At 38.9% G+C, this 12,692-nt stretch overlaps 1 protein-coding gene across 8 annotated transcripts in view; it reads left to right on the top strand.

The window, feature by feature from the left end:
* SCML2 (Scm polycomb group protein like 2) overlaps positions 1–12,692 on the top strand; it is a 104,382-nt gene that overhangs the window by 18,357 nt on the left and 73,333 nt on the right. For 6 of the 8 annotated variants that reach the window (XM_058712808.1, XM_058712810.1, XM_058712806.1 and 3 more), the window contains exons 2-3: positions 2,374–2,419; positions 5,903–5,971. In XM_058712808.1, coding sequence (XP_058568791.1) covers positions 2,389–2,419; positions 5,903–5,971 — 100 coding nt within the window. In that variant the 5' untranslated portion in view covers positions 2,374–2,388. Of the gene's footprint in view, positions 1–2,373; positions 2,420–5,902; positions 5,972–8,025; positions 8,121–12,692 lie in introns of those variants that run through there. The other 2 variants (XM_058712807.1, XM_058712805.1) reach the window with 2 other exon arrangements.

Here is a 12,692-nt window from a genome sequence, read left to right as displayed (position 1 = left end):
CTCCATAGACTTCCTTAAATAACAAATTACCTTCCATTATACACATAATCATGTTCTGACCACAGGCACACAGAGTAATGGGAGATGGATATCCTTTTGCCATGTTCAGTATTTTTGTGTACATATTTTATAGCACTCATACTGTGTTTTGTTCATATGCCTGTTTCTGACTGGATGGAGTTGTTGGAGGGCAAGGACAGTGTATTATTTATCTTTGTTGTAGAGTGCCTGGCATATTGAGGACATGTAGGAAAAGTTTGAATTAGTGAATGAATTAGCGGCTCACAATACATATGTCTTTGAGCAAGTAATTGTCTTGTTAGAAGACTTGACTCTTGCAGTTCTTACAAGTTTTACCAACACAGGCGTGATACTTCCACCACTCCAAAATAGGGGCTTAAGAGGGTTTTTGGATAGGCCTCAGGCTGAATCCCAACTCTACCAGTTTATCATCTGCTCTTTTTAATTCATTTAACCATAAAATTCACCCTTTTATTTTGTTTTTTTAATGTTTATTTTTGAGAGAGAGTGAGAGAGTGGGCGAGCAGGGAGGGGCAGAGAAAGAGGGAGAGAGAGAATCCCAAGCAGGCTCTGTGCTTGCCAGCCCAGAACTGTGAAATCATGACCTGAGTCGAAATCAAGAGCCAGATGCTTAACCGACTGAGCAACCCAGTTGCTCCTAAAATTCACCCTTTTAAAGTTTACAATTCAGTGGTTTTTAGTGTATTCACAAGGCTGTGCAACTGTCACGACTATTTAATTCCAGAATATTATTATCACCCCACAAAAGAAACCCCTTACCCATACCCATTAGTAGTCGTTCCCTAGTCCCTATTTCCCCAGCCTCTGCAAGCTACTCATCTACTGAGCTTATTTTTTTAATTTATTTTTTAAATTTACATCCAAGTTAGTTAGCATATAGTGCAACAGTGATCTCAGGAGTAGATTCCTTAATGCCCCTTATCTGTTTAGCCCATCTCTCCTCCCACACCCCCTCCAGTAACCCTCTGTTTTCCATATTTAAGAGTCTCTTATGTTTTGTCCCCTTCCCTGTTTTTATGATTTTTGCTTCCCTTCCCTTATGTTCATCTGTTTTGTATCTTAAAGTCCTCATATGTGTGAAGTCATATGATTTTTGTCTTTCTCTGACTCATTTCACTTAGCATGATGCCCTTTAGTTCCATCCATGTAGTTGCAAATGGCAGGATTTCATTCTTTTTGATTGCCGAGTAGTACTCCGTTGAATATATATACCACATTTTCTTTATCCATTCATCCATCGATGGACATTTGGGCTCTTTCCATATTTTGGCTATTGTTGATAGTGCTGCTATGCACATGGGGGTGCATGTACCCCTTTGAAACAGCATACCTGTATCCCTTGGATAAATACCTAGTAGTGCAATTGCTGGGTCTTAGGGTAGTTCTATTTTTAATTTTTTGAGGAACCTCCATGCTGTTTTCCAGAGTGGCCGCACCAGTTTACATTCCCATCAGCAGCGCAAAAGAGATCCTCTTTCTCTGCATTCTCGCCAACATCTGCTGTTGCCTGAGTTGTTAATGTTAGCCATTCTGACAGGTGTGAGGTGGTTCTCATTGTGGTTTTGATTTGTATTTCTCTGATGAGTGATGTTGAGCATTTTTTCATGTGTCAGTTGGCCATCTGGATGTATTCTTTGGAGAAGTGTCCATATTCTGTCTTTTTGCCCATTGCTTCACTGGATTATTTGTTTTTTTGGGTGTTGAGTTTGATAAGTTCTTTATAGAATTTTGGATACTAACCCTTTATCTGATATGTCGTTTGCAAATATCTTCTCCCATTCCATCGGTTGCCTTTTGGTTTTGCTGATTGTTTCCTTTGCTGTGCAGAAGCTTTTTATTTTGATGAGGTCCTAGTAGTTCATTTTTGCTTTTGTTTGCCTCACTTCCGGAGACATGTTGAGGTAGAAGTTGCTGCGGCCAAAGTCAAAGAGGTTTTTGCCTGCTTTCTCCTCGATTTTGATGGCTTCCTGTCTTACATTTAGGTCTTTCATCCATTTTGAGTTTATTTTTGTGTATGGTGTAAAAAAGTGGTCCAGGTTCATTCTTCTGCATGTCGCTGTCCAGTTTTCCCAGCACCACTTGCTTAAGAGACTATCTTTATTCTACTGGATATTCTTTCCTGCTTTGTCAAAGATTCGTTGGGCATACGTTTTTGGGTCCATTTCTGGGTTCTCTATTCTGTTCCATTGATCTGAGTGTCTGTTTTTGTGCCAGAGCTTATTTTTATGCAAAGGAAAGATTAAAATGATTTAACTCTATAACTGATTTCTTATAATCCTATTCTTCAGAAATGTGCTGAAAGGAGGCTTTAATTGGTCTTTCTCCTTGTAGGAAAGAATACCGGAAATGGATATCAGGGGGCAAACAGAGAATGAAGGTAAGATTTACTTTCCAAAGATGATAGTATTTTTAGTTCATTTGGAATGAATATCTTCTAGTAGACTGAACTTTTGGAAAAAAAAAACCCTTTTAGAAATAAAGTCACAAGAGATGTTAGGTGCTTAGAATTGACGTTTTAGAACCAAATAGCTAGTAAAGGTAATTTTGTCTTTCCTTCCTAGTTTTATAAGTGAAAAAATGGACACTCAGGGAGTTTAAGTCAACAGGTTCTACAACAATCTGTGACAAAATCAGAATCAAAATCTCCTAACTCTAATTATAAATGGTTAAAAAAAATGCTTCATCCTGTCTTGCTTTAGTGAGAGGTCTGCTTACTGTCCCATGAATATGCCACACTCATTTTCATTCTCTTTTGAGTTGTACAGTTGACCCTTGAACAACACGGGTTTGAATTGCATGGGTCCACTAATGCATGGATTGTGGAGCCTCCCTGGGATTCTCTCTCTGACCCTCCCCTGCTCTCTCTCTCTCTCTCTCTCTCTTTCTCTCTCTCAAAAATAATAAACATTAAAAAAAAAAGACCCAGTTCAAGTCCTGTGTCTCAGGAGTTTTTCTCTGGCTGAATGCTGAATGTTGTTTCCTGCTGTTCCCAATTTTGTCGAGTTTACTTTGGTCTCTGTGAGTAGATTCTCAGCTTCTCTAGAGCAGGAACCATATCTTTACAGTTTCACTTTCTTTCCTATTAGAAAATCTTACTGTAGGGGCACCTGGGTGGCTCAGTCCGTTGAGGGTCCGACTTTTGGTTTCAGCTCAGGCCAAGATCTCATGGTCATGGGATCGAACCTCATGTCAGGCTCAGGGCTGAGGATGGAGCATGCTTAGGATTTTCTCTCTTCCTCTCCCTCCCCCAACTCGTGTGTGCGCTCTCTCTCTCAAAATAAATAAACATTAAGAAAAAAATAGCAACTTAGGTATCCATCTGAAATGTTCACATGTCTTAAAGAGTCACTGAGTCATAACCAGAAAGTAGATCTGTTACCTTAAATTGTATACCTGGTATCATTCATAGATCTTTCTTTGAAAAGTTTGTCACTTGACAATTTGGTCATCAATAAGGGTAAAACAGCCATGAATTGGCAACAACACATTAAGTATGGTTAAATTCATGAGTTCATAATGATACAACAAAATAAAACTTATTGGTTATCTGTGGAGAATGCTAGGGATCTAACTCATTATTTTGAAAACTAGAAAATAAAGGAAAAGAACAAAGTATTGCTTGTGACTTTCTTATATGATCTGTACCTCAGGGTAATTGAATGATTGAAAAGGGTAGGTTTCTTTCTTTTCAAGTTTTCTGGCTAATTAAGACAGGATGATAGAGGCACTGGGGTGCCTCAGTCAGTTGAGCATCTGACTTTGGCTCGGGTCATGATCTCACAGTTTGTGAGTTCGAGCCCTGTGTTGGGCTCTAAGGTGACAGCTCAGAGCCTGGAACCTGCTTCAGATCCTGTGTCTCCCTATCTTTGCCCCTCCCCTTCTTACTGTCTGTCTCTCTCTCAAAAATAAATAAATTTTAAAAAAAATTCTTTAAGACAGGAGGGTAAAATTAGAATACCTCCAGGGCGCCTGGGTGGCTCAGTCGGTTAAGCAGCAGACTTCAGCTCAGGTCATGATCTCATGGCTCATGGGTTCAAGCCCCGTGTCAGGCTCTGTGCTAACACGTCAGAGCCTGGAGCCTGCTTCAGATTCTGTGTCTCCCTCTCTCTCTGCCTCTCCCCCTCTCTCAAAAATAAATAAACATTAAAAAAATTAGAATATTTCCATTTTGCAGCTGCTAATGAACTAATGGATCTAGGCAATAGCCATCCATGGCTGCTTATATCACAAAAAGAGAGAGAACTAGATATTAGGAGCCTCCTGTGAGAAGTTCACAATACCACCTGTGAAGTCATCTTCTCATCTCAGAAAAGCCAAACCTAGGTGCCTGGGTGGCCCAGTTGGTTGAGCGTCCGACTTTGGCTCTGGTCATGATCTCACAGTTTGTGGGTTCGAGCCCCACGTTGGGCTCTGTGCTGACAGCTCAGAGCCTGGAGCCTGCTTCAGATTCTGTGTCTCCATCTCTCTCTGCCCTTCCCCCATTCACACTCTGTCTCTCTTGCTCTCTCTCAAAAAATAAATATATATATACAAAAAGAAAAACCAAACCTAAATCTGATTATGCTTTCTGGATCAAAACACTAATACAAATTTAGAGAAAATATAAGGACCAGAAGAACCCAGTACCGTAGGAGCTAGTCAGCATAATCCAGACTGGAAAACTAAACTGGTATCATCAGCAAAAAAAATTCCCAGAGGAAGGAAAAGAAAAAGGAGGAGGAGGGAGCCTGTAAGTATCAAGAGAGACTGAAAACACTTATCATCCCTTGCTATATACGGACCTTATTTGGGTCCTGATTCATAGAAACACACTTAAAATAAGACAGTTGGGGAAATATGAATACTGACTGCTTATTTGGTGTTATAATGGAATTCTGGTTAATCTTTTCAGCATAATAACAGCATTATGGTTAATTTAGAAAAGAGATAAATATATGTGGACAGAATAATGTCTTGGTAAGTCACAAGGTTCAGTGCTATTGGAGCTCCTCAACTTGGCCCAGAGAAAAATCTCTGTCTAATTACATTGTATTCCAGCTTCCCTCTTATGTTAAAAAAAATTTGAGAGAGAGAGTGTGAGAGCGAGCATGAGCAGGGAGAGGGGCAGAGGGGGAGAGAGAGAGAGAGAGAGAAAATATCTTAAGCAGACTCCACACTCAGCACAGAGCCTGATGGCAGGGCTTGATTCCAAGACCCTGGGATCATGACCTGGGCCAAAATCAAGATTTGGGTGCTCAACCGACTGAGCCACCCAGGTGCCCCTATCAGGTTTTAAAATTCTCAAAAGCATGCAGTTTATTTCTAGGGCATGTTAATTCTAACAAATGCTTAATGATGTTCTGCATGCCAGGTCCTAATCTAGGCACTGAGGATACAGCAGTGAACAAAAGAAACAAAATAAAATAAATAGATCCCTGCCCTTTTGGAGCTTACATGAGTGGAGTGAGACATATAACAAACAAAATAAATGAGCAAATTTTAAGATACATGGTATGTTAGTGAAGTCCTATGCAGGAAATATGCAAAAATTTAAATGGGCTCCTATTAGAAAATAGTTTCAGTTTATAGGTTTTCTTTTTTTTTAAGTTTATTTATCAGAGAGAGAGAGAGAGAGAGAGAGAATGAGCAGGGGGAGGGGCAGAGAGAGAGGGAGAGAGAGAATCCCAAGCAGGGTCCATACTGCCATGGCAGAGTGTGATGTGGGGCCCGAACCCACAAACTGAGATCATGACTTGAGCTGAATTCAGATGCTTAACGGAATGAGTCACCCAGGTGCCCCTCATTTACAGGTTTTCTAAGAACTCTTTCAGACTTTTCCTATGGCTTTCCATATTGCTCACTATTTTCTTTCTTTTTTTAGATACAATGGGTGACAAGAAGGAGAATCAAGAGAAAGTGCCTGACTCAGGCACACCTTCTGTGCAGAGTGGTAGGTTTTAAAGTATTTCAGTACAATGTATTTTTCTTCCTCATTCAGTGTTGATATGAACTCTTAATGCTTTTGGTATAGTATACATGTATGGTAAACTCTTGTAAATATAAAACCTAAGCAATGGGAAAAGTAAAACAATAGTATTTTATTTTGAAAATTTTACTTTGGTTTTATTTTAGAGATATTGGTATGGGATTAAAGTAAAAAGAAAACATGTATTTCAATGCACATTTTGCCAAATTAATGGTGCATAGTTAATAATTACCATTTATTACCAATTAGAAATAATCTGTTTATTAATAAAAATTCTTCTAATATTAGAGTTAATATGAAAATCCTTTTTTTTATGGTCAAAAGACAGTTCATTGGATAAAAGCTTAGGCATTGGGAGGTCTGACAGATCTGTTCTAGAATCCTGGCCTCATTCTTTACTGGCCTTGTGACCTTGGGCAAATTACTCAATGTTATTAGTCTCTTTTGTCTTCTCTGTAGCACAGGGATAATACTACTTAATTCATAGGACTATTGGAATTAAATAAAGGAAATGAATGTAAAGCACCTAATATAATGCCTAGGCATGCAGTAAAATGATCAGTAAATGTTTATTTATTAACCTGGAGTTATTAATTCATGTTTTAAGTTCTTTATTGTGAACAGCATGTGTATAGCACTGGATTAGAGACTCAGGAGATAGAATCTGACCCATTGTACCTGCTATTAAGGAAAATGAAAAAATTAGTCACATGCACATAAAAGGCTGAATTGAAAAAATACTCTAACAAACTGACTGTGTTTATCAGAGATTTCCAGGTAAACATTTTGCCCCTTGTTTTTCTTTTGTCTTGTCCTGCCAGCCCCACTCTCGGGGTAGTTCACCTGTGACTTTCTGTTCCTACAGAAGATTGTCTATAAAGGTAATCCCCATGGAATAATTTTTTCTCAATGTAGCTGGGCTCCCAGTGCTTCCTTAGCTTCCTTTTCCATTGGCCTTATTTGTTTTTCAGCAATTCCCTCCAACCTCCAAAACCCTCCAAGGAAAGGGAGGCTATTAGGTTAGAATATTCTTCCTTAATCCCTACAAATTCCTCTCCATCTGTTTTATTTTTTTTAATATAACATTTTTATTGAGATATAATTTACATACCATAGAATTCACCCATTTAAAGTATACAATTCATTAGCTCTTGATATATTCACAGACTTGTGCCATCATCACCACAATCAATTTTAGAACATTTTCATCATCCTAAATAGAAATCCCATACCCAGTTAGCAGTCACTCCCCATTTTTCCCCAGTGCCTCTCCCCTGCTTCATCTCTAGGCAACCACTTATGTATTTCCTGTCTCTATAGATTTGCTATTCTGGACATTTCATAGAAATAAATTTAAAAAATATATTCTTAAAGATTGAAACTAGTAACTTCAAAATTCTCAAACTGTTGATTGAAAAAAAATGAGATTACTTAATGAAACTGACAGACATCTGCAGGTATTTCTCAGGGCTCTGACCCTAACTTTTCATCTTAGAAATCTGTGATTGTTAGAAGGTAAACTCCAAGAGAGCCAGGACTTTTGTTTTTTTTATTAATTGCTGTGTCCACTGTACCTAGGACAGTGCCTCGCACATACTGGCAACTTTGTATGAGAAACCAGTGATGAATAAGACAAACATGATTCCTGCCTTCTTTGAGCTTAGGGGGCAAGATTGACATTAAACAAATGCCCAGTTACAGGTGTGATAATTGCCATGAATTAGTAGCTGCTGATCATTCAGCCAAGAAGCTTCCAGCTCTGGATATTTTTCTCATCTTCTTTATTTACATACCCTCTAAACTCAAGCCTAGTACTGATGAGAGACATCAGAATTCTGATTTACTCTGGAGAAGACCAAGGGGGCTCATATAGATTATTTTCAGTTTGCCAAAAGGTGTTTGGGCTAATGTATGGACTAGATTAGAGTACAAGTCAAACAAGGACCATGGACATGTGTTAATAACAATCAGACCATGAGGTTATGTGTATACACCTGTCTCACGAACAAACCTGTCAGTTGCCAGGCTTCTTTTCTGAGAGAGAATAACATCCCCCTGCCCCAGTCTGTCCATGAGGATAAGATGCAGAGGCCGACTGGGACCTCAGGTTTGGGTAAGACTTTCTATTTTGGCTCTTGGTCAGGAATTCTAGCTGTGGTATTATTGTGGATGTGTCAAATTTAAATTTAAGTAAATCCTGTTGGTCTGTGTGTGTTTCCCCCTGTGTTATTGGTAGGGTCTCAGCACATGGGTAGCCAAATTGAACAGTTTTGGGAACTGAAAATTTTGCCATATGAATGAAGGAAAAAAGTTAAGGCTCCAATGGTTAAGTACTACATAGGGTCATTAGCTAGCACTATGAATAGAAGTGAGAGAAAATGATCATATTACAGTGTACTGGTATAAAGGATTTGCTAGCTTAAATTATAGCCCATTCAGACATTAATGGTGATAGAATAAAAACTTGTGTTAGATAAATTAAATATTTTCCAGTGTCATTGAAAATTTTTACAAGTGTAACTGGTTTATTTGAGATGTAATTGTGAAATGATTTTAGTTTCCCAGTCATTATTTTCAACTTCCTTTCCTTTCTTTCTGGGATGTTGGCTCTTTAATCCATAGTCAGATTTTTCTCTCCATTCATGTTGTGTTTTGCTCTTTTTTTAAAATGCTCTCTAAGATCATATGGTGGTAGAACTTCATTTAGAACCTTGGGTCTCTTTATTGTCAGGTTAGTAGTTAGGAGGTCACTGAAATATCCTGGTCAGTTCTATTTTGGACCTATGGATCACTTTATATATATATATATATATATATATATATATATATATATATACACACACACACACACACACATATATATATACATATATACACACACACATATTATATATTTTGTATATATATGTTTTATATATATATATAAATTTATACATAATATAAATACAAATTATAAAATATATATATTTTTTAAAGTTTATTTATTTTGAGAGAGAGAGGGAGCATGAGCGGGACAGGACCAGAGAGAGAGGGAGAGAGAGAATCCCAAGCAGGCTCCACACTGGCAGTGCAGAACCCGACACGGGGCTCAAGCTCATGAACCGCGAGATCATGACCTGAGCCGAAGTTGGACGCTTAGCAGACTGAGCCTCCCAGGTGCCCCTAATATATTAAATTTTTTTTAATTTTAAGTAGGCTCCACATCCAACATGGGGCTTCAACTCATGACCCTGAGATCAAGAGTCCCACACTCTATGGCTGAGCTAGCCAGGCACCCCTCAGTTTTTACGTTTGACAAAGCTATCCGGTATTAATAAATTTGGCACAGCTATGACATTTAGTTTTAGAATAATCATACCTTTTATTGAGTGACTTACATGTGTGCTGTGTCACTTAATTCTCAAAATACCTTGTACCATATGTATTACTTTTCCTCATTTGGTAGATGATAAGGAACTGAGGCTGAGAAAGTGAAATGACTTGATCAGGTCACAAAGCTTTTAAGAAGCAGAACCAAACTAGAAAAAGGCGGGTTCAACTGCTGAGCCCATATTCTTGACATTTTACCACATGCCATTCAGCACTGTGGTAGTGCTAGCTTCATATCATTTAGAAGTGGAGTTAATCCCAGTATTTTTTTTTTTAATGGAGCAGTCTCTTAAATTTATGGTTAAAAAAAGCAGGGTGTACAATGTTATGTCTGACATGCTTAATACCATATATAATATGTATACATATGCATATAAATGCATACACACACATAACCGTGGTATGCTGATGCTGGCTCACATCAGGTTGGGAGAGGGTCACTTGTGTACATGTCTTCCCAACTTCATAGTTGTTGACTTGACCTTGGCACCTTGCAATCAGCCATGGTAGTAGTATTTATACCATAGAAATCTGGAAATACTATCAGTTAGGCTTTTTATTTGTATATTTTGGAAAGCTGGTTGCTGATTTATCAGCATTCCATTTGTGTGTGTGTGTGTGTAAACATTATACCCTTCAAAGGTCAAAGGATATATAAGAGGCTTGTCATGCAGATTTCCCCAAGAAGGGAAACTGTCAAACCCAGGATATATTTTTTAATGTTTGTTTATTTATTTTGAGGGGGGTGGAGCACACGCAAGAACAGTGGAGAGGCAGAGAGACAGTGGGAGAGAAAGAATCCCAAGCACAGAGACTAACTCGGGCCTTGATCTCACGAATTGTGAGGTCATGACCTGAGCTGAAATCAAGAGTCAGATGCTTAACCAACTGTGCCACCCAGGTGCCCCAAACCCAATATTTTTATAGTGAGGAAGTTAAACAAGAGTATAGGTGGTTGATGAGAATTAAACTTGGTATGAATTAAAAGTACCTTTAATACTGCTGTTAAGTCTTTTTCTTAGTGTCTTGGTAGTCTTAACTGGAACAGTGAATTGAAGTGTTCAAGTCAGGCTAAGTACATTGCTTTCTGACTTTCCTCAATACCATTGTAGTATATCATGAAGACTGAATGAGAGAAGGACAGCAAGGGTTTGTAGAAAATATAGATCATTAAAATAATTCATATCAGTGACTGTACTGATGACTGGTTTATTGCTTTATTCTGCCACTGTATTCTTTTATTTTTAATGTTTATTTATTTTTGAGAGAGAATGTGAGTGGGGGAGAGGCAGAGAGAGGAGGATAGAGACTCCGAAGCAGGCTCTGTGCTGACAGCAGAGAACCCAGTGTGGGCTCGAACCCACAACCTGACCTGAGCCAAAGTTGGAGCTTAACTGACTGAGCCACCCAGGTGCCCCTCTGCCACCATATTCTTAACATCCTGTATGGAGATCTAATAGTCAATTGAGAAACAACTCTGATTCTCAGATTTTTTCTCTTTCCATAAAGCATTGCAGGGGTAAGATTCTGTTAGACCACATACCTCAACACCTTTAGTTCTCCATGAAAAAATAAAAAAGTGCCTTCACATTAATGGGATGAAATGGTCTTGAGTAAACACATGTCTTGAGTAAATTTATATTAGAGACAGATGAGAAGAATTTGCTGTTACTCTATAAAAAATCATTTTGTTCTTAGAGTCCACATTGTTAGAATCACTGTGCTAATTTCTCGTGACATTGAGAAGATCTTGAGTGTAATTTGTATTAGAACCAGTATTATCAGAAAGTTGTCTCTTTCATTTCTGTGCTGGTAATTAAATGTAGATCAGGAAATTTAAATATGCTCTGTAGGAAGTCTTTTAAATTTTTTTTTTTATTTTTGGGGGGTGGGGAGAGAGAGAATGAATGAATGAATGAATGATTCTTAAGCAGGCTCCATGCACAGTGTAGAGCCCAATGCAGGGCTTGATCCCATGACCCTGGGATCATGACTTTAGCCGAAATCTAGATTCAGATACTCAACCAACGGAGCCACCCAGGCGCCACTAGGAAGTCTTTCCCACCTTTTTTTAAAAAAAATTTAAGTATTAGTTAACATACAGTGCGATATTGGTTTCAGGATAGAATTCAATGATTCATCACTTACATACTTACATATAACACCCATGCCCGTCACAAACAAGTGCCCTCCTTAGTACCCATCTAACCCATTTCCTACCCACTTTCCCACAAACCCACAAACCCATAGTTTGTTCTCTATCATTAAGAGTCTCTTGGGGCACCTGGGTGGCTCATTTGGTTAAGCAACTGGACTTCGGCTCAGGTCATAATCTCACAGTTCGTGGGTTCGAGCCTTGAGTCGGGCTCTGTGCTGACAGCTCAGAGCCTAGAGCCTGCTTTGGATTCTGTGTCTCCCTCTCTCTCTGTCCCTCCTTTGCTTGTGCTCTGTCTCTCAACAATAAATGTTATAAAAATGTGTTTAAAAAGTCTCTTGTGGTTTGTTTCCCTCTCCTGTTCCCCCATATGTTCATCTGTTTTGTTTCTTACGTTCCACACATGAGTGAAATCATATGGTATTTGTCTTTCTCTGATTGACTTATTTCTCTTAGCTCCATCCACATCATTGCAGATGGTAAGATTTCATTCTTTTTGATGGCTGGGTAATACTACATTGTGTGTGTGTGTGTGTGTGTGTGTATATGTATATATATACACACACACACACACACATACATACCACATCTTAATGATCCATTCATCAGTTGATGGACATTTGAGCTCTCACCCTAGTTTGGTTAATGTTAATAATGCTGCTATAAATGCTGGGGTGCATGTACCCTTCGAATCTGTATTTTTGTATAGGAAGTCTTTTTTTTTTTTTTTAACGTTTATTCATTTTTGAGACAGAGGGAGACAGAGCATGAACGGGGGAAGGTAAGAGAGAGGGAGACACAGAATCTGAAACAGCCTCCAGGCTCTGAGCTGTCAGCACAGAGCCCGACGTGGGGCTCGAACTCACGGACCGCGAGATCATGACCTGAGCCGAAGTTTGACGCCCAACCGACTGAGCCACCCAGGCGCCCTAGGAAGTCTTTTTTAAAAGAGAGATGGAGGGGTGGGCTCAGTGGGTTAAGTCACCGATTCTTGGTTTCGGCTCAGGTCATGATCTTGTGTTTTGTGGAATCAAGCCTCGTGTCAGGCTCTGTGCTGAGTGCAGAGCCTGGTTGGGATTCTCTTTCTCCCTCTCTCTCTGCCCCTACCTTGCTCATACTTGTCAAATATATAAGCTTAAAAAAATAAAAGAGATATGGAAC

Source organism: Neofelis nebulosa, chromosome X (genome assembly GCF_028018385.1).
Source record: "Neofelis nebulosa isolate mNeoNeb1 chromosome X, mNeoNeb1.pri, whole genome shotgun sequence".
NCBI lineage: Eukaryota > Metazoa > Chordata > Mammalia > Carnivora > Felidae > Neofelis > Neofelis nebulosa.
This window is presented reverse-complemented; position numbering and strand designations above follow the sequence as displayed.